The following is a 23152-nucleotide window of genomic DNA, read 5'->3' as shown; positions in this document are numbered from 1 at the left end:
CAAATCACTTGGACAATGAGCCAGTTATCTCAGCAATAACTGGTAGTTTTGCTGTAAAAATAGTTTTGGTTTTATTTGTCCAGGTTTTAAGATATGAGCCTCTGACATTTCTGACTCTGCTTCAACTGGAATGTCATTCATCTGGCTCAAATAATAAATCTCAGCAACATCATGTGTTTCCATCACTCCATGAACAGTTTTCACTGGAGCTGGACAGGTTGCTGTGAATGTTTTTTTGTCATTATCTACATGGCTGGAGGTAAAGCAGGAAATATAACTTTTGCAAGATATTCATCAATACAATATTTTGTAAGCTAACATAAGGAGAGTAAAATCTCAAAACTTACCTGCTGCCTGTAAAACCAGGCATGCATGTACAGTTAGCACCCCACAGCCCGTCACTGCAGATACCATCATTTTCACACTGGACATCTTTACCACACTGTATTGGAGGATAATCCCACCTGTTGGAAAAGGTATTGAATATAAATGCTGAATGAAACACCAGAATTATATGCTGCTTTGCTACAGATACTGCTGCCTGTTCAAACCAATAAACAGATGGATGAGTGAGTGCTCACTGGCAGAGAGGGCCACTGTAGTCCTTGGGGCAGACACAGGTGTACATGTTGGGTCCATCCTGACAGGTGCCCCCATGTTCACAGGCATGATGTTCACATTCATCGAGATCCTCATCACAGAGTGTGCCAGCATATCCTGGGTGGCAAATACACTCAAAACCAGCTAAGTAGTCCTTACAGCTTCCATGGACACAGGGCTGAGATGCACAGTCATCTGTATCTGTCTCACACTGCTCTCCCTCCCAGCCAGGGTCACACGCACAGCTAAATTTATTAAAGAGGTCCTCACATGTGGCTCCATTTAGACAAGGATCTGAATCACAAACAGGGGCACTAGTACAACCAAAGTGAATCTTTGGTTTTCCAACAAAATGGAACTGAGATGGCTGTGGGGCTTTGTGGTTATCCATAAAAGGAAGGTAGACTCCACCAACTCTCACTGCACCCAGGCAGCCAGTGAAGCTCTCTGCAATGGCCAATATGGCCCCCTTTTCATTGAGAAAATGCAGGCTTCCTGTGCGCTCTGGTATGCTGCTGGTGTCTGAAATTCCATCCACAGTTATGACCCAGGGAGAAGCTTTATGCTTCTTTTCAGCCATTGAGATGTTCACACGATGCCAGCTTCCATCAGCCACTCGTCGAACTCCTGTAAAAGTCAGTGTCTCAACACTGTTGCCAATGTGGATCTCTACCTGTACTGAAGAGTCCAGCAGACCTACCATCAGAAGGTCAGAGCCCCAGGAGGCCCTCAGGAGCACAGCGTTCTCTGATCGAGTCCGCAGCTCCATGTATATATCGGAGACAGGTTCAGCCAGGGAGCCTCCAGCACTGTATCGCACAGGGTTGTTGTCAAATGTAGCATTGTACACACCTGCGGGTCAACATGAGAAATATTTGTATCATTATTTATATGCTTTGATTTCTATATTAAAGGGACATCCTGACAAAGTGGATTTGCATTTGTCTGTTTCAGAGCACCAACTTTTTCTCCCCCCAATACCAACACCTCAACTCAGGGTATCTGCCAATATATGGTACTAATATTTTACCTAACCTGTACATCTCAATGGCTGGAAATCAGTGAATGTCATTTAGTGTAAGCTAACGTGAGGGTAGGGGTTGCTACCTAAACTACATGGTTGATTGTTCCTATACTTAGCAAGAATTCTCACCAATGTAGACTCCCTTACATGGAGAAAATACCTGTTCTAGTCATTGCCATGTTATCAACTTTCCTAACTTAAGAAATGACTCCTACCTTTGCTGATATTTAAGAGAGCTCCAGAGGAGTCTTAATCTGCTTAGGAGAAGGTTCACATGCATTCCACTAAAGCACTGAAAGCTTAAACTTTAATTTTGCTCCCCTACGATATGTCCCCTTGGCTGCATGTAATTGGTGTATCTGTGATGAGGAATATTTCAACTTAATTGCAAAGGTAAAATCTTTTATATGGTTTATTTATTTATTTGTTCATTTATGCAAAATTTACATTTAAAAACATTTGGGAGATAATTTCATGTTGGTATGCTGTATTTTCCAAGTAGGTGACAGAAATAAATTTTCCCCAAGTGACAGTGAGTAGTAGTGATAGTGTGATCTTCACTGAGAGGTAACCACAGCCCAGTTCTCAACATCACCGCTAAGTGCAGTATAGCCTACTGAACAAGGAAGAAGTGACTGTAAATAGATGACTGGATAATTTCACATAGCTGACTCAAATTTGGCCACAATTTTAATTTGTATGTATGTCTGCATTCATTTGATTTAAGTCACTCAAGTGGTTTCCCAGTGTTAACTTAAGACTACTATATAGTAGTTTTTAGCCCTATTTATTTACTTTTCTCATATTGCTCTATTTCCACATTTATTTATTTCCATATGTATTTATGTATTTATTGTCACATAAATAAATAAATAAAGTGATGAGCATTTTAAATAAAGTTTGCAAAAATTAAAGGGGTCTGAATACTTTCGGAAGACAATGTATACACATAAAGGTCTGCTATTGCCCAAAGAAATGATATAACATGACGTTATGCAGATGTTCTTACATTCATATCCATCAGGGAGGTCCACACAATGGCCACCATTGACGCAAGGATCACTAATACACCACACACGTCTTTCACAGGTCTTTCCAGTGTATTCCTCCAGACAGGAACATGTAAAATCATTGAATGTGATGGTGCATTCTCCTCCATTTTGACAAGGCTTCACCTGCAGAGGGAAACACTGAGGTTTTATATCTAAAGTAACTCAGACAGCAAATAAAACTGCAAAGCTTGTTAGTGTTAGCTATCAAGTTACATTGATAGGCGTTCCAAAACAGTCAAGTGTCAGTTCTGTATTCTATTTTGGGGCTATCTTGTTCTGCCTATATTTCAAAACTAACTACATTTTAGGTTCTTGTTTATACCATTGGAAAGGCTCCAAGGAATGCTAAAAAGTTTAGCAAAAATGATACATGATACAGCCTATCCATTAAGTTTAGTTTTGGTCACTGTTAGACAAGGAACAAGGATTAATAAGAGATGGTAGAAACAGGCAGAAAATGAGGGAAAGAGAGCAGGAGAATGACATGCAGCAGAAGTCAACCAGGAGTCAAACCAGGCACCAGCTCTCACAGCACTCACGCCCATGTGGTACGTGCCCTAACCATTCACCCATCAGATGGCCATTGAGACTATTGTTTTTGACATGATGAATTTAGCATCCTTGGTTTTAGTCCCTCACAGGACACACTTTTTGTTGGCACTATTGCTGCATTCATACCATGTTAGTAGACAGGGAGATCTTCACATAATTATGACTTTGGTGCCGTGTTCCAAGACAGTTACACTCATTGTTAGCCACCAGATAAATGGAAACATAAAGTATAATTTTATTGTATTATATTTAGAATAGTCTTGTAATAGTCACTGAAATCACACTTACATTTGGTTATTGGCATCAAGTGCTCAGTTATGTGCATCCTGACAGTTCTCAGCTCCGCTGGTTAGAACTGACAGAGTATGCCTGTGTTTCTCTTGAATACCGAAGACAAATTTCTCCTGAGGGAGAAAATAAAGGCTAATCCTATCCTACCATATGACATCCTTGACCCATGTCATCACTATTTGCTGCCACTGCTCCCCCCCTCCCCTCACCCTATTTTCCCCGACGGAGGAAATTATCATCTGTCAGAAATGCAACAAGGAGACTGGTTGTATGTAACTATGGTGGTGCGGTATGAATGCAGAATGACGTTTGAAGGGGGCAGCCCTTTAAATGGAACACACAACTGTAGGGAACAAAGCAGATTAGGGAACTATTTCCTACCTTGCATGTATCATCACTGACACAGCCCTTCTTTACATTTTCAGCATCACTTGGTAAATACACCTCCTCCTCTTCTGAGTTGTTCCAGGCATCCACGTCTAGATGCACTGAGTCTAAACGAAGGTCCTGCAGACAACCTTTGTAATGCCCCCCCCACACATCAGAGTCCCAGACTTCTGGGAGTCCTCCTACATAGGCCTGATCTCCAGCATTAATATTCACTTCAGGGATCTCTCCAATTCCGTAGCGAAGGCCTGCATGCTCAAAGATCACCTGTCTGTGTTGGACTTCCACCTGCAGAAACTGTTTCTCACCAGTGGTCACAAATATTGGTGCTGTCAGTGGGGAACTGTTAGGCAGAGAGCTGACCAAAATCCTCCCCATCCCCAGATAGACTGAGAAGTAGACCTGTCCTTCCTCTTCATCTGTGGGTCTCCTCAGCTGGAACAGCAGCCCATCTGGCTTTAATGACCTCAAGAAGAAGGACACGTTGAAGTTGCTCCCATGGCTCTTACCCACATCATAGGCACTGAAACTCATTGTATGCTCATGGCTGAATGTCCATGATGGGAATTCTGTGGGGAGAATTGGAGGTTTGGATTAAGCACATGAAAAAACTAGAGTTCAGAACACTTAGTAATAGGACTTAGGTACTAGTAATGCCATTGCAATGAAAAAGTTCACACAATAGCAAATGTTCTTTCAAGCTACTGAACCTATGGAAATCACGACTTTTACTGTCTGTGGTCATCAAATTTCAAGTAAGTATGTTTCATTGCTTATGTAATGTGGATTTAATTATTCTTGAAGCAGTGGACATTTTTCACTGTTAGTGCTGCAGCTAATGATATCTCTTTATGGGTCCTGAAGAAGGGAATGTCATCACTTATGGTGTGTTGTACTTTCTTTTACCATAGATACATTTTCAAGTCATGGAAATACAAACCAGCTGTCAAAGTAGAACAGCTAGGAAAATAACCAATAAATTCGTGTGACAGAGGAATGTAAATTTACTCAAGTACAGTTTGGAGGTACTTTGCTTAAGTATTTCCATGTTATGTTCAGATTCAGGTTCAGGTTACTTTTTTGGTATCCATAGGTAGATTTGGTTCGCAGTGAATGAGTTCTCATGCATAGACACATTTAAAAACAACAGCCCAGGTGTTTGACACATATCATCAATCATAAACATCCATTTTCCAGATGACTCAGACAATGATACATAACCAAAGTACTCAGGGGTCCAGTCCTTACTGAAGACAACAAGACTGAACAAAAATCAAATCAATCAAATCAATCAATAAATAAGAATTGATTGATTGACTGACCAATTGACTGATGCACTCAGTGGTTATTACTACACTATTAAATGGTTATTATTATAAACACCTGCCAGACTACTCAAAACTGCCTTTGTGGTAGTCCCCACCACAATACGTTTCTCCAGGACCACATTTTGCCATGACAACACACACACACACACACACACACACACACACACACACACACACACACAGACTCATGATGTGAAAACAGTACCAGTCCCACTGTCAATGCTGCTGGTACTGTTAAGTTGTAAAAGTTATCCTAATGTAACAAGTACAACGAAACCAACATGGGCTTTAAAATTTTACATTCAAAAAAATCTGTGCACAATTACTACATAATCACATCAAAATTTTATGCAATATTAAACTACCCAACAATACAATAACTAAGTTGCCTTGACCTACTGCATCATTAAAATGCATCTTATATTCAAATGTATCAGTAGTGACAAATCAGTAATATATAAAAGTATAACACTGACCAGGTCCACTCTGCATAATGAATACTTTTGCCTCTGATATGTTAAGTAAAATTTTCTGATAATATTTTCATACTTTTATTTAAGTAACTTGTATTTAAGTTATTTGGAATGTGTTGGTATTTCTACTTTTGATTTTTAAATATTTTGCTGGTTGTAACAGCGCTTACCTTTAGAGCAGCTCTCACTGTGGAAGGGACGGTAGCAGTCACACTGGTAGCTGGTCCACAGATCCACACAACGTCCATGTCCATTGCAGGGGTCAGGCTTACACCATTCAGTCTTACTACATCCCAGCTCATGACCTTGGTCCTCTGGAAACATTTGGGGTAGGATAGGCTTAGAGTCTATCATCAGGTCCTCCATACATCCAATGAAGCCTGCACCACTTACAGAGTACTCCAGAAGCTCCTCTCGTGCTCCACCGATATAAATGTGAGTGAAGGCCTCAGAGGGCTGGAAAGGTGATTCATCTGTACCACCATCCATAACTCTGCACCCATCCCTGTCACAGCCAGGGCCTTTCAGAATCAAAACTAGACCTTCATTATCTACAAACACATGAGCATCCCGCCAGTCCCCATCACTAACCCATCCAGGAAATGTTACATCCAGTTCAGAGTCCTCAGAAAACGCTTTTGCATGAAGACCACCATTCACAATCTCCAGGAGGAGGTGGTTGTCCACATCCCCTCTGTAGACAAGCAACATATTGGGTATAGTGGTCCGGAAGCGGAGCTGTACCCCAAAACCTTGATGAACATGGTGCTCGACCTCTCTCCGAGTCCTTTCTTCTAGAACAACCTGGATGTAAATGAATCCAGGACTGGAGAAGGAGAATGTTGTTCTCGTGGAGCACTGCTCATCATAGAAGCCATGAGGGCACAAGCATGTGTGGCTGTGTTCTCCACTCTCTAGTCTCGGATGGCAGGTGGCTCCATTCTGGCATTCATGGTCCACACAGCCGTAGAGTTTCACATCGCAGTGATCTCCTCCCCATGGAAGTTCACCTGGCTCTGCGTCAGGACAGTGGCAGGTGTAGGATGCCTTGCCGTCTTCACACCAGCCACCATTCTGACAGGGCTGGCTCTCACATTCATCAATGTTCACTTCGCACAGCTCACCTGGAAGGAGATAACAGTGGTAGATGGATATGATGGTGTCTGAACATTAGTGACAGCAGAGATGTACTGTACGAGAAAGAAGAGGATTTTTTGTCAATGTTTTTTTGGTTTGTTTCTATACATATTTTTCTACATATCATAAAACAGCTGTGCATTTTCATTTCCATTCATTCATCCGCAGATTGATGTGTATATTTGTGTATGTGTATATTTTTATATATGTTTTTTCAGATCAATACTATATGTTTCAAATCGTTTCCAATAGTCTTTCCTCTTCATCTCATAGCTTCCCTCTTGGTTGTGTACAGTCTGTTTATGTTAGAGCTTTTATCCAATCAGGTTTCAGCCCTGTGTTGCCAAGTTAACAGAAATCTGCCTTGAGGCCTTCAGAATCAACTGCAGGCACCTGTAATTTAAAATAAATGATGATGAAACTGTTGCCTCTCATTCTTTCACCAATCAGATTTCGAGTTGGCGTTCAGGGGCAGGCCTACCATTATGATGGCATTTTCATGTCATTTGATTGGATGGTCAGAGAGTGAACTGGTTACAGCTAGCAAACCACATCTATAGCTACCAGCACAAGCTGGTTTGTCCCATTGGAAAGGCACAAGTATAGATTTTTCTATCACTTGCTGCTTCTGCTGGAGAGGATGTATGTGGAGCAGCTGTGGCTGCAGTGTTTAGACACCTATTGAATTGTGTTAAGTGGGTTTTTATAGCATTGCTTCATTAATGGCATTTATTCTGGCTACATGACATGTCTGTCTGTGAAGCAAAGATCTCTTATACTCTGGAAAGCGCTACAGGGCCCTGAAGTGCTGCACCACAAGACTAAGGAACGGCTTTTACCCCTCAGCTGTCCAAGAACTTAACTTTTAGTCCCCTATCCCACTGCCCCCACCTCCACCATCTTACTAGCCTTTGGACTCATGTATGCAACCACTGAAATGCACTTTTAATATCATCATGCACTTTAACTGTAGTTTTTATTTTATTATTATTTTTTATTATTATTATTTACACTTTTATTATGTATGTGTGAGATGTGCATGTGAGTGAAATTCTGTTGTATTGTTCTCAATGTAATGACAATAAAGGCATTCTATTCTATTATTCTATATGTTGTTGATGGTTTTAATAGCTGTGACATCATACTGACGGTATTATGAGGTGGGTTAATTCAGGTAGGACAACAGTGAAGTTCCCTTATGTTGAAAAAACAAGTGCTGCCACTGACACAAAGGCTACATTTCATACATACAGTATTGCTATATTAACATGAAACAGATTATTCTGTCAGTTTATTATAAAACACTCACCGAGAAATCCAAAAGAGCATGTACAGGTGTAACCACTGATCTTATCCTCACAAGTGCCCCCATTCTGGCAGGGTTCAGACTCACACTCATCAATGTTGACAGAGCAGTTCTCTCCTATAGTGTGAAAAAAAATCAAACAGTTGTCAGAAGATTTAAAAATTATGTGAAGTGAGATATTTGCTGGTTGTTCTTTGTTGTTGTTGTTGTTGTTGTTTGTTTGTTTGTTTGTTTGTTTGTTTTACTGACCTGCAAAACCAGGCTTACACTGGCAAATATATCCAGCAGCATCTGCAAAGCTGAGCTCCCAATCCAGCTCCCAGTGAGACGGATCTGAACGCTCAAAACACTCCCCACCATTCTCACAGGGCTGCTCAGCACACTCATCTATATCAGTCTCACAATTTGGTCCTTCAAAACCTAGGGAACAAAACACATGGAGCTTTATTTGTTTTCCTCACAATGAACACATTAACACATATGAAATGTTTCATGTTTCTTTGATCAGTCACAAATTGTGAGGAGGGCTGTTTTCCTAGTTGGGACACTTGGCTCAGAGACACAGTGGCCCAGTCAGCTCAGTTCACATCTCTGTCCTTGTGTTGGAACAGAAATGTTTGGTGTGCAGCATGGAGTTTCAGTACCTGGCCAGCAGAGGCAGGTGTACTCTTTGACTCCCTCTAGACATGTGGCACCATGCTGACAGGGATCAGAAGCACACTCAGGGATGTCAACCTCACAGTGGTCACCCTGGAATCCTGTATCACTGCAGTCACATTCATAGCTGGAACAGACAGTTTTTTAGTCAGAAAGTTAGCACTATGATAAAACTAAGAGAAAGTACAATTATTGAAATTATAATGTGGCTAAGTGCAATTTCCAAATTAAAGAAGCTGCAATTTTTGAGGAAGGTAAAATGTGTCACAACATACCATTATACATGAAGCATTGTGGTGTTATAGAGATAACCCAGCCAGTAAATCATATTCTCCACATGTTAGGAAACAAGCTGGTTTGGTAAAGTCCTTGTGTATAAAGAGGGGGCAGGAGCAATGGCTCTTTCTTTGGTTTATGTTTTTTCCAGCATTGTTTCAATCAGGTTTTGGTACTGTTCTAGCCATCTGGATGAAGACACATTGTGTCTCTTCCATGAAAAAAATGATGTTCTATTTACCAATCCAAACTAAGATGATGGCAGGAAGTGAAGAGAACAAAAATTTTAATGTTTCAATATGAGTAATATCGTCACTATTGAGGTTACTTTTTATTCCTTGATATTTTCAAAACTTTCCCTAGTTTCATAAAAAGTAAATGTGTAAGTTCTTTGAGGTGTTGTTAAAACACCTTCTGTGTTTACCAAAGACTGCTCCGTATTCAGAGACACAGATGTTTGACTCATTGAGGTAATGAAAATAAATGATAAAGTAGCCAATCTGTTGAGTAAGACACAGCGAGCCCCATCTGCACAGGATATCCAGGTGTATACGAAAACCTTTACTGTCCCCAAAGAGAATCCATCACTTTAAATCCATATCTATCTAATATCTCTCTTCACCATTTTCACAGTCACAGTGTTCACTGTTGTGCCCTCTATAGCTTGAGGACTGACCTACCTGTTCACCATGTCATGACAGACAGCTGCATTCTGACAGGGCTCACTGGCACACTCATCAACATCAACCTCACAGTCGATGCCATCAAACCCGGGCAGACATTCACATGAGTACATGCCGATCAGGTCGTGGCAGGTAGCTCCATTGTGGCAGGGGCTGGACTCACACTCGTCTATTTCAGTTTCACAGTTGACTCCTGATGGAGGAGGAGAAAGCCAACAAGTGAAGAGAAAGCACTGGGAGAGAATGATGAGTTGTCATATCTGTTGTGGCTATTGTTTACAGTCAAAAGAGTCACATTTTGTAAATCAACACACCAACCACATTGTACTGCCCAAATGTCAAGTGTGTCTATTCTGGTCTCCAGATATGTGACGATAAAAGCCTGTCTTTACATTCTCCAAACAAACTGAGAGAATGACAGGGGAATGCAGCGGTGCTGATCTAACCTGCCCACTCACAGATAACACGAAGCTCCTCTGACACAAAGCAGGCTCACAGACAACCACAGCAGTGTAAGAAAAGCAAGATGGGAGTGTTTTCTCTCACTCTACGTGGAGAATTTATCTGAGCTGCAGATAAGATGCCTGACTAAAAACATGTTGCCCTTAAAATACTCCTTGTGCCCCATTTATCAGGAACAAACAAAACTTTGATGATGCTGAAGAACAAGAAGTAGAAAAACCAACAGAGGAACAAATAAATCAAGTCAAAAAGCAGAGAGTCCTTGAGCAGTCCAATGCTCCTTCTTCGAGATAATTAATGATGACATAAACATCTTCATTCATGGATTTGAAAATAAAGCAAACACATATACGGGGGGCTGATTTTTTAATCATGGTAATGTATGTGTTTGTTTTGGAAATCTATAGAACAAGTTTTAGAGCAGGGAAAAACACATACACTCACACTCACACACACACACACACACACACAAAGAAAATCAAAAATCATATTTTTTTTTTTTGGAAACATTACTTGAATCTAAACACAGACATAATACACATATGTATAAGTTTAGTGTGGGTAGAATATCATTATAGGTTTTTGAGTTTACTTCCATATCAAAGTAATCCAGTGATAGTTGTCAGTACATATCTGGGTACACTGCATACAGGAAATTCTAATAGCTAATTTAGTATATGATCAAGAACCAATGTGCCAAAAGTTATATCCCAACCTACTGACTCCAAAGGAACACAATACTTCCTGTTAACATTGCTTAGAAGCCCCAAACTATGGGAACTATAGTTCCAAGACCTGGAGCAGGACTATAGAATTAAGACAAAAAATAACAATGGAGTGATAAAATTGGTAACACCTGCTAGGCAAATGTGAGTGTGAGTGTGTGTGTGTGTGTGTGTGTGTGTGTGTGTGTGTGTGTGTGTGTGTGTGTGTGATATATGAGATATACCTGCAAAGCCTGCCAGGCACTCACACTCGTAGTGGTCTTTCTCATTGATACAGGTGCCATTGTTTTCACACGGTCGGGAAGCACACTCGTTGATGTCAATTTCACAGTTGTAGCCCTGAAAACCAGGCACACAGAAGCAGTGGAACTCTGCCACTCCATCTATACAGATGGCTCCATTCTGACAGGGCTCTGATGAACACTCATTCACATCTTCCTCACAAGTCTTCCCCTCAAACCCTGGTGCACAGTGGCATTCAAAGCCCTCTGGTCGTAATATACAAGTCCCATTGTTCCTGCAGGGTTCATCGATGCAGTCAGTCACATGTGTCCTGCAGTCCCGCCCTCCAAACCCAGCAGGACATCTGCAGAAGTATCCGTTTAGCTGGTCTACACACATAGAGCGGGGTTTGGAGCAGGGGTTGCTCTGGCACTCATCCACCTCCTCTGTGCAATTATCACCTGTTAGACCGTCTGGGCAGATGCAGTGGTATTCTGTAGTGCCAAGGGTGCTGGTACAGTCTTCACATGCTGCAAAGGAACACGCATCATAGAGTTCATCACAGTGTTTGCCCATGTATCGAACCCCTTCTCTGGGACAGATACAGGCGTAATCATCCATGGTGTCCACACAGGTAGCTCCATTCTGGCAGGGTGCAGACAAACATCTATCTGATGTGGCGGTGCAGAAGATTCCTGAAACAGAAAGAGAATGTTGCCGAGGTCAGTTAATCCATGTGAGAACATCTGCTAGAGAGATGTAGTTTACACCCTTGGGCTTGAGACACCTCCCAGGGTCCCAAGAAAAAATTGATGGGTCACAGAATACTTACAATAATAAATAATTATATTATTTATAATTCAGTGAACTGACATAAAGGCTATGGTAACTCAGATAACCACTCTTTACAAGTGTGGTGAACAGAAAAGCACCTCAGAATAAACAACACATCAAATCTTGAGGCAGATGGACTACAACAGCATCAGACCACGTCAAGTTCCACTCTTGTCAGCCAGGAACAGAAATCTGAGGCTGCAGTGGACACAGGCTGGACAATTGAAGACTAGACAAATGTAGCCTGGTCTGATTGATCTACATATCTGCTGAGGCAGCAGATGATAGGCTCACAATTTGGTGTCAACGGCATGAACCTGAGGTCACTTAATGGGGTCCCATGCCTTCTGTCAGCAGTCCAGGTTGGTGGTGATGTACTGGTGTTGGGAATGTTTATTGACTTATTTTGGGCCCTTACTACCAGTCAATCATGGTTTGAATGAGTTTGAGTATCATTGCTGACCATGTTCATCCCTTGGTGAGTGAAAATCTATATCTTGTCTACCTTAAATGGTACAAAGGTCAGTGGTAAACTGTCCAATTAGAGACTACCTAACTCAAAAGACTTTTCTTTCAGTATTGTTTAGAGATATAATGGTATCGTCAATTTCACGATATCAAGATAATAGATAGTGTCTCAATACCGTTGTGGACCTGGACAGTAACAAACAATAGGTCTTCCAGGCAAAACTGTAGCTTAGTTACAGCCGTGGTGGAGCAGAGCGAAGAGAAATGAGATACTACACAGACCATCATCCTTTGCGCTCTGCTCACTCCCTCTTCAAATCTACAGTGAAGCAGGCAGACGCTGGTGTTGGAGGTGAGGGAGAACAGAGCAGGGGAGAGAGAGACGAAGCCTTTGAAACTGAGGATGCTCCAGCATGTTTTAGATCTGACATGTGGAAGCATTTCAGTTTCCCCATGTCACCAAATGAGAGAGAGCGAAGGAGACTGATAAACAAAAAACAATATGCAGACACTGTCAGACACATCGGGGAATACTACTGACTGCTCTTTGCACTTTATCAACCAGCTGAATCTGTTTTGCACTGTGAAATGGATGCCTTGTTCATTTCAATAAACTAAAATAAAGTCTTTATTTGCTTTTTTCAAAAATATCATAATAAATATATTGTGGAGTTGTTATCGAGGTATTATCGTATTGTGAGATTTTTCTATTGTTACATTATCATCATCTTTACAGTATTGTTTGATAATATCAAAGAACAATTTGGCAATGTCAATAATTTATTGTTCCTTTCTCAATAGCAACTACAGATGGCTTTGACTGTTCTAAGACCATACACTGCACACACAATGAGACTCTGGTTTGTGTCAGGTCAGTCACATGACGCTGAGGGTGCCTGCTCATTAAATATATTTAAATGACAATCTGTCTCCATTTATGCAGCAACAAAACAAGTGGATGAACTGAAATGACCAGGTGTGACTGAAATGGGTCACCTCCTTTAAAACCTGTTACACTTATTCATTCTGACATTTTGTCTAATCTGCTCTCACTTCATTTGAAAAGACAGATTGTGTGGTAGAGTCCTGGCAGAAGTGTTAAATCCTTACATATAAGCTAAACCCTCCTTCACGTCAGGGCTTGTGATATACATAGTAATATGCAGAAAAGATTAATAAGGGCTTTCAGGTCTTTGTTTTTAAATTTACAAGATAGGAAATATATTAGAGAGGTGAATGGTGAATGGTGAACTTTGTGATAATTACTTCAGGAGTGAGCAAATAGTGACACAGTCACCACTGAAAACCATCAGTTCTCTCTGTTGGTCTGAAATCAGAATCACACTTGCTCCTTGTTCACATATCTGATAATCCAATATGCTCGTAGGAGGCTGATCACTGTCTACCATTGCTGGGAGCAGTGTAGTATTGTCTTCTAATCTGTGATTAGATAAGAGAGGATTATAGCTCAACATAAGGTTAATCAATATGAATATGTTCAAACATGAAAAGAACTGTGTTACTCTGTTAATGGTGATGCTGGTCTGTCAGCAACTGTCCGTCCCCATCCCCACCCCACCCCCTCAATTTTTCCTGTACTGCTCCCATAAATAGATGATGAAATATATTAATAAGAAATTAAATATATAAATATGAATTCAAATATATTAATATTGCTCTTTAATTAAATTTGATTTTGTGTAAAGTCTCCCATCAAGATATTTATATTGTTGATTTGACATTTATGTAATTTCTATTTCATCTCGTAATCACTTATTAATTCATCAGTTCGTGTACTTCTTTAATTATATATTGTATTAATATAATTCTGAGTTGTTTTGTGTTTGATTACTAAGCCAGTGTTAGTATGCAGCTGTGGCTCAGGAGGTAGAGCAGGTTGCCCACTAAAAGGATGGTCAGTGGTTTGATCCCTGGTTCCTCCAGTCCGTGTGTCAAAGAATCTCCCTGTGGTGTGAATGCACCCAACCCAACTGTGAAAGTTAACGTGCAAAATATAGTGGAAAAGTATGAAAGACAATTGCAAAGGATTCAGGGGGGATGCTAGTTGGTAGGTAGGACTGGGGGTCTGTTTAAGGGCCCACAGTCTCGTAATCTGTCCTTGGCCTGTAGTGGGATTTCTACCCTTGTTTCATAAAGACGCAGGTACAAGTTTCACCGTTAATGAACACTGGGCCAACTCATCAAGCTGTTCCTTTAATTAGCTATGACTGCATTTTTTGTTTCAATTAGCTTGTAGCCAGTGCAAATAATGACTGTACTGTGCATAATCCTCCATGAATAGCCACTCTCTTTGCCCACGAGGCCATTCTGTATGTCAGTTGACAAAGTGGATGAGAACACTTTAAAGGGGGGTGGGGTAGTTTAGTGATGATTCATAATACACTGCCTCCCCTTACCAGCCAATACCATGAGGTCTCTGTGGAATCAGTCTGCATTCCTTTTATTAGGCCAGTCTCAACTCCCTGTGCAAAATACCCCCACCCAGCACTCCCGGCCTCCCAACCCCCAACACTTTGATCAGTGTCCTGTTTCCAAATTCTCACTGAAGGGGAAGATATTAACAGTGAAGGGAGTTATGGAGGGCAGGAAGGGGGACAGTGAGAGACAGAATATTTAATGAGATCAGTAGTGAGAGAGACTGTCACTTTTATAATTTTCTGCAAATGCTGGTTATCATTGGTCTTTTTCCAATTACAAGAGACAGATAAAATCAGAGGTCTTTCAGAGGGCCATTCAACTGTATAATACCACTGTGGCCTCCTATCATTACAGGCAGAGGAATTCAGAATCTGTGAAAAGACATATTGTATGGACCATGAAGTCTAAGACCAAGTAAAATCAATTGCAGCTCAACACAACATCAAGTCAGAACCACCTCCACCAGCCTGGAGGTGCTTCCTCATGCTCTGCTCCTCTGCTGAGTCTCACAGAGATCTATTTATTCTCTGTCCCTTTTCATTTAATATACCTGGTAGCCCTCAGCAAGTCATGTAGACATATTGTTTATTTTCATTGTTATATGAATCCTACCCAACAGTATGCATGTCCCGATAAAGCTTGGTGACAGCATCAGCAGCCTCAGCACTAGCAGCATTAACAATCACTCGTCTAGTCTAGACCAGAGAATGCTGAAAAAGAGGCCAATAAAAGAGTTATTTTCAGCTCTGGGTTGTTCTTTCATAGTCAGGTAACTAAAGTGGAACAATCCTGCTTTGCCCAACTGAGATATTTAACCAAGATCAGATCATTCCTTTCACCATTTGTTGTAATTATTTGAATGATTTGATCTTGTTTTATATATTATATATATATATTTTATATTATATTATATTGCTTTGATCCTTGGCTTTTACTGTAAAGCACTTTGTAACAGTGTTTTGAAAGGCACCATATTAATTATATTATAAAATGATATTATCAAGTTATATTATCATTATTCCCATTGAAAAGCAAACAGCTATCACAATCACAATAGTAGCCATATTAACACATTGTAATCAACAAATTCTAAACATGAAATCAAAGCTCCTTATTTCATGAGAACTGTTTCAATAGTAAAGTTTGCAGCAGTTAAGGCTGCTCTCCATTGTTCCATAATCTATCCAATGGACATCATGTGATATTGTCAACTTGACTTGATTCTTGAAAGTAAGGAAATGTGTAGCCACCCCCAGATTAAAATAAACCTAGTGTGAGTTATGTAATGATTAAGTACATGATTTAGTTAATCTCCTTTGTTTGTGATGGATTTTTTCTTAGTACATATGAGAATAGTGTGAAATATTTAGACACTCTTTGGTAAAATTGTTACTACATGTAGCTGGCAAGATTTCATAAAATAAACACAGAACAACAAAAAAATGCAATAATTTATTGATAACAAATAATCATTATTTCACCAAGTAGTAGCTCTTCAGCAACATTTAGCTTCTATGTTTTGCCAAGAAAGATTCAGTGGAAAGCATGCTTAAAGACTGGGATGGTTATAAACATTTATTTGAATAGTGCTATCAATTGTGCAGTTGTTGAAGTAGTGTTAGCACTCTTCATTACTGGTACAGAGGTGATTGACTGTGGATAGGTGCATTTTAATTGAGTGAGGCCAGAAGCAAGGATATTGCTTCAGCATCATCTCACGTTAAACTGGCAGGGATGATTCACATTTATGCCCCTGACGTCATTTTCGTACAGCGGTGCTTCACATGCAGTGGTCGCTCCTCTATCCTGTCTATTACTTTCCAACACTCATTCATGCTATAAATCTAAATAATTCACAACTGAATGACATTTTAAAACAATTTGTTTGGTGCAGTAATACTGATGTAATGTGGTCTCAGGTGTGTGTTTATTTTGCCACAGCTTCAAATGAACCCCAGCCAATCATAATTAAGGACCAGAGCTGTCCATTTTCTAATTTTGTCCAAAGTTTTGTTGCTCTCATTGGAAGAACTGGAATAACCATTATTTCAATTTTGCTATATTCTCGTAAATTGAAATTGTAAAAAATGTATATTTACTTTGTAATTCTTTACAGTATATTTACAATGTAATGTAAACAACTGTAAAAGTATCCTAAATAATACAGATTTATCTAGGCTCAAACCCAGCTACAAATAACCTTTTGTAAAAAATACTGGGGTCACCTATAATACTGACTGGGGTTTAAAATATTAATTCAATCTTTAATTTAGTCACATAGAAACTTAGAAAATACATTCTTGTTACAACAGGAAAATTATATGAGAAAACATTCTCAATAGAATGATAAATAATCTCAATATAATGAGAAAACTCTATCTTGTGAAAACACTTTTATAATGAGACAAGTTAAAAGCAGTGTTGCCACTATATTGCACAAATGGATGAGTGCCTCAATCATCAGCATAGTCTGTAATATCCTGTTCTCCTTGTATACAGTAACCTAATCGACGGTCTCCATACTGCAGCGAAGATAAGGATTCATTGTCATGATAAGAGCTGATTGGATTCTTAATGATTGGATTAGCTGCAAAAGCAGCAAATGAAAGAATGATTGCAGTTTAAATAAAACATGCAGATGCAAGTGTCAGAAATACCACAGCATTACCACAGGCCAGGACATCATTTGTCCTATGCTATGACATATATCCCCTATGACTCATAGTTCATTTTATATATATTTGATATCCTCTTTGGCAGCTGGTCTCAAAACTGCCAGATAAAGCAGCCCCAACAACCGTGACCTGATGCCCACCTTTTGAAGCAGAAGGTTGTTGTCATTTCCAATTGTGGCTGAGGTGCATCCACCCTTAGTTTGAACTGTAGACACTAACTGTGTTTGAGCTTTACAGATTACATTGGGCTGCTGGACAGTGTTAGCCACCTGTAGACTAAATGAGTCCCAGGTGGCTGTCAAGGGTGTCAAGATTAGGTTCAAGTCTTCTTAATGTAAGAGGCAGACCAGAATAAACAAACTGAGAGAGGATGTGATCCTTTGCTTAGTTGATAAGTGCTGTTGTGTCAAACATCATTCTCTTATTTAATTTAATTGATTTCAAATGAAAATCCTTGTCTTTGCATTCATATGCAACTAGTCTGCAAAAACTTCTGTATTTGTAAGGTCCCTACTTGGTGTCAGTGCTATATTCAACACTTAATGTTTAGAATGTGAGCGTGTTTATCTGGAAGTTCATGTGCTAGATTTTATTAGTATCTGTCTCTTAGAAAGTTCTGATCACCATGTTTCACTGTCAGCTCATCTTAATGCCTAAAGGGTTAACTCTCAACTCATACCTGTTGTTGTTTGTTTTAACATTGTTATGCCAATGATCTCTCATTTCTCAAACCTAGTGAAACCTGAAACCTCATAGTTCTTCTAAACCCTAGTTTATGTGTAATGACAACATTTCTCAAATTCTCACTTTCTACATGGAAATTATGGTTTAAGTTAGGAAAATGTTGTTATTATGGCAAATAAAAAAAAATCAATATATCAATCAAAATAGTTAGCAAACTGTAAGTCTGGCAATAAAATAGGTTCCGACAACTAGTTAGAGCATGGTTAGGGTCACACAAATAAAACAAGGTGCTTATGGTTTGAGTTAGATAAATTAATAGTAAAAGTTAATAGATAAAGTTAATTAAAAAGGCAAATATTAATTCCAGCTCTGTGATGGAGGTGAAACTGATATAGATGTATGGATATAGATGTATTTCCAAAGAAAGGGTTCCAGTGCTAACAACCTTTGGATAGCCACGCCAGAATTTATAACAAATTTTAGATCAAAATCAGTTCATTTTAATTTAATTGCTATGATCAGGTGACAATATAATTTTAATTTGAACCCCAATCACAAACCCTTGTTGAGGGTTAGTGATTTAGTAAATACTGACACCTGAATTTGCTCTGCTGCAAATCAGCAAACCATCTTGATAATATAGATTGTCGAGGAAAGCTGTCATATTGTGTCATCATCTTTCTATGAATTTTGCCACAAACAAAACTCACCACAACCCACTCCCTGGAAGTGGTCACTGTGTCATTGAACTATTAAAAAGCCTATGTTTTCATTGGCATTTCCTGAAAATAATATATAATATTTGTTGCGATAATAATTGAATATTTTCTGATTTTGTATGTATTAAGATGTCTGTCACTTTTTATTCTCTCATTTTTGTCTCTCTGTTTGTCACTACATTGTGTCTTAGTGTGCACACCCCTTCCCTCTTTCTTGATCCCAGTCTTCAGCACCCTCTCCTTATCCACCCTCTACTTCTACTCTTCATCCTACTACCCCCCCCCCCCCCCCCCCCCCCATGTCAGATGAGCAAGTTTGATGGCCTCCCTGACCTCCAGAGCCTTTCCATGTTGTAATCCCTGGGGCCTCTTTGGGCCAATCCCCTTGCTCCTCTAATCTCCTGGTGCCAGGATACCTGCATAGATTACAAGCTTCAGCCTCTAGCATGTGTCACCATATTCTCTTTCACTCTTCTTCTGTGACTTTGACCTCACATCTCATCAGCTTCCCATACTCATGAAATATGACATACTTTTCAGGACTCCCAGCATTTAGAAACAGTAGAGTAAGACAAAACTCACAAAACCGTATGCAAAATTACTTGTGCTGGGTTGGCTGTAACTTATAAATAAAAGGACTGTCTTATTCTATTGCTCCTACAGAACATACTATGGTTATCAGATACAGTCTCTAAAACAAGGCTCAACTAAAGTAACATATATATCTAAGCCAGGCTCACCACTCCAACTCTGTAATTGACACACAGACTATTCCTTTAATATTACACACATTGCAATAGACTAAATTAGACATTAATCATCTCTAACTTTCTTCAAACTGATCATTGTATAGTAATCTCCTGTGTCACAAGGAGAGCATTTCAAATGTATACTGTATTCACCTTTATCTATTCATCCTTCTGGCTTGGGAGATCTAAATCAAATCAAGCACTACTTCCACTACTGGAGCCTACCTTTTGAGAGCACAAGAATAGTTAGTTTTGGACAGAAACTTGGAAATGTGGACTATTTACATGAGTCTTGATTTTTCAAAGCATTTCTCCTGCAGTCATGTAGCTCCTTACTTTGGCCTTATTGACTGCAGCTATTTCTCTGTAATGTTTACTTAAGTCCAGATTTAAACTGGAGAACAGACCTAGAAACACACACTGCAGACGGTCACTCGCAACATTATGACCTGTCCACCAGTCATGGTAATCCACACAACACACACAAGGTTGATCCTGACTGTTCAGACACCTGTACTGATCAGACATGACGCAGGAGAAACAGATCAGACAGTGACAGCCAGGGGCACATATGCCTTATTCACCTGAATCAGCTGTCACGTCCTGCTAGCTGCGTGTGTAAGACACATGCCATACACACCTCTCTCTCTCCTCTCGTTTCCTGTCTGCATACTTATTATCAACTGCCCAGTACAGTTATAAAGTCACATAAAAAATAAAGTCACAGCCACATTCTCTCTTATATACATATCTCATCTTCTTTGGATGTCCACAGCTCAACTACCACCTCTGCCATCACATGGACACACACAGAACTACCTTTGTCTTCTGTTGTACATACACATGCATTATGCTTGTCAGACACATTCACACTCTCAATGATATCATCCCTTAATCTGTAATAATCTGACTGTCTTTTGTCTCTGACCTCCCTCTGAGACAGATTAGCTGCTAATCTATTTTTTATTTTCTGAAAATGAAATGACAAGCACAAAGTGTTTCTGAACAGACTGAATGCAGAATCCTTGTCCTATTCCTGTTCTAGACAAATTCATTTGAAAAACATTTCTGGTTTTCCCTGTCAAATATCGCTACAAAAATCAATCACTTCATATGCCATGTTTGCAGCCTCAGTCTTGCTAGCCTGATAACTTGACAGACTTGGCAATGAGACAGCATTCTGTTAGTCACTCCACATTTTTCTCACTCTTTAACACTGAGATAGAAATATTAATTCTACAAACAACTTGAATTACTCATCTGCAGTATCAGAGATACTGGATTTATAGTCAGACAACATTCTCACCCATTCCCTACTGATGCAAGAGCCTTTACAGATCATAAATCTTATTCAAGACTTATATATACTGTACATGTGAAAAACAAACTTGACATTGCAATAACGCAAAATTTAAGTCCTCCTATTTAGCTTTAGCATTTAGAAGCACTTTATAAACATACATGCACATATACACACAAAACTAGTTAGGTTTTATTCTTTAGAAAACTGCTCTGCTTGAATCCACAATGTGCACTACATTTCACAAAAAGCTGGAAAAACTTATCTGTTTGTGGACTGACACACACACATTTTCTGTGAGATCAGTATGAGTGATGAACTCACAGTACCTGAACATGTGTAGTTTAACTTTGTCTGTTTTCTAAGAGCACCCTGTCATTTTTCTCTGCCATTTCTCAATCTAAAACAAGAGAAATTTCTATGAATTGAGCTAGTGAGAACTTCTAAATAAAATGTATCATCTAAATAAAATGAACAGTTAGGTCTGGAGTCATATCAGCTAGCTTGATGTCTGATATTTCAAACTTGGTGGAAGGTAACATCTAAAACAAAATCTAAACTGTGGACATTTTGTGAGCTCCTTCTTCACCTCCATTTATACACAGGCAGCCAGCAGCATCAGTCATTCAAGTATCTGCTAGCCACATGCCTGTGATTTTTCAGTGTGAAAATGGACTGGAAACTAACCAGTCTCCTGGACACTGATGAAAACAACAAACAACCCCAAACCTGACGCTCTTTATTTGACTCTCAATATAGTAGGAGCACAAACCAACTCTATAAGCACCTCCCAAAACCACTTGCTGATGGAGCAGCATCTCTGAGAGCACTGATGACATTCCTGAGACCTGCTACTGTTAACTGTGCAGGATTAAAGAAAGCGAATGAGAATCCACATGGCTCCTCTGGACTATCCATTTATGATAGAGTGCTAGAACCAATATGTTTTTGTTAGAAAGCATTCAAGCCGACATTTCCTCCAGTACTTTAGCATTCAGTTACAGTTATCCTGACATGATCCATAATCAAAACTTCAAACTGTTCTCACACGCAGTGGAAAATAACAGGACTGTTAATTCTACTCACCCCATTTGAACATCATCATCGTCAGCAGCACCGTTTTTAGATTCAGATGAACTTTTCGCAACTCCATGATAAAATTGCTGATCTTAAACTTAGACTAGAAAAAAAGAACTGAGAAGTCCTGAAGTACTGACATGCTGCTGTGTGATGGAGAAACTCTGCAGTGTTGTTGTTACTCTGTGTTTAGAGGCTGGTATGCTACACACTGCCCATGCTTGGTTAGTAATGAGAGCAGCACTGGACTCAAGCACAACAGCCCTCCCTGCTCTGGACTCACAGAGTGTAATCAGCCATGAAAGCAGAGACAACAGCAAAACATGAGCTGGATTCACACCCGCTAATACTAATGCTCATTCTCCAGTAGTGTGAATTGCTCTTTAAATTTTATTATTATTTTTTTAAATCTATAACCCATCTGCTGCTGGACTTGAACCAGCAACCTCATGATCAATAGGCAACTGCTCTGTCAGTTGCACCACTAAAAACCACAGGGTGCTGTGTGGTGCTAAAATGAATTGTAGTGGTAGTAAAATTGCAAAATTGTATAAATAGCAAAAAGTATTCTTAATGGCCTCTATTATTGTTATCATTGCTTTTCTCAGGAGGGGTTTTTGATATTTGTCTGGGTCGGGGCTTGAACATGAGACCTTGGGTTGGTAGGCATCTGCGTTACCGATCTCACCACTGAAGCCCACAATGCAAAGCCTGGCAGTAAAAGCAATTGCAGTGATAGTAAAATTGCAAAGTTGTTATAAATAGCACAATAGCATAAACAGTTGCAAAAAGTTGAATAAGCAAAACAGTAAAAAGCTTAAAAGGTGCAGTGAAATTTCAGTGTCTGAAGCAGGGATCAAACCAGGAACCTTGGGATTGGGAAAGCTCCCATAGGATCCCATTCATTTTTTAATTCATAAAAAAATATATATATATATAAAATCATACGAGCATAGGATCAAAAAGTTGCTTGAAGCATTCCACACTAATTACATATCTCTTTTTTAGGTAAGTGCAATGTGTGACAACCTC

At 39.6% G+C, this 23152-nt stretch overlaps 1 protein-coding gene across 2 annotated transcripts in view; it reads right to left on the bottom strand.

Annotated features, from left to right (window-relative positions):
• crb2a (crumbs cell polarity complex component 2a) overlaps positions 1 to 23152 on the bottom strand; it is a 28273-nt gene that overhangs the window by 2329 nt on the left and 2792 nt on the right. Inside the window, exons 1-11 of one of the 2 annotated variants that reach the window (XM_018699172.2) lie at positions 22130 to 22424; positions 11178 to 11870; positions 9764 to 9959; positions 8795 to 8934; positions 8400 to 8570; positions 8154 to 8267; positions 5878 to 6831; positions 3901 to 4475; positions 2634 to 2799; positions 582 to 1452; positions 348 to 464 (exon numbers count right to left, since the gene is read on the bottom strand). In XM_018699172.2, coding sequence (XP_018554688.1) covers positions 348 to 464; positions 582 to 1452; positions 2634 to 2799; positions 3901 to 4475; positions 5878 to 6831; positions 8154 to 8267; positions 8400 to 8570; positions 8795 to 8934; positions 9764 to 9959; positions 11178 to 11870; positions 22130 to 22196 — 4064 coding nt within the window. In that variant the 5' untranslated portion in view covers positions 22197 to 22424. Of the gene's footprint in view, positions 1 to 347; positions 465 to 581; positions 1453 to 2633; positions 2800 to 3900; positions 4476 to 5877; positions 6832 to 8153; positions 8268 to 8399; positions 8571 to 8794; positions 8935 to 9763; positions 9960 to 11177; positions 11871 to 22129; positions 22425 to 23152 lie in introns of those variants that run through there. The other variant, XM_051072711.1, reaches the window with a different exon arrangement.

This window comes from Lates calcarifer, linkage group LG9 (genome assembly GCF_001640805.2).
Source record: "Lates calcarifer isolate ASB-BC8 linkage group LG9, TLL_Latcal_v3, whole genome shotgun sequence".
In the NCBI taxonomy this organism is placed as follows: domain Eukaryota; kingdom Metazoa; phylum Chordata; class Actinopteri; family Centropomidae; genus Lates; species Lates calcarifer.
This window is presented reverse-complemented; position numbering and strand designations above follow the sequence as displayed.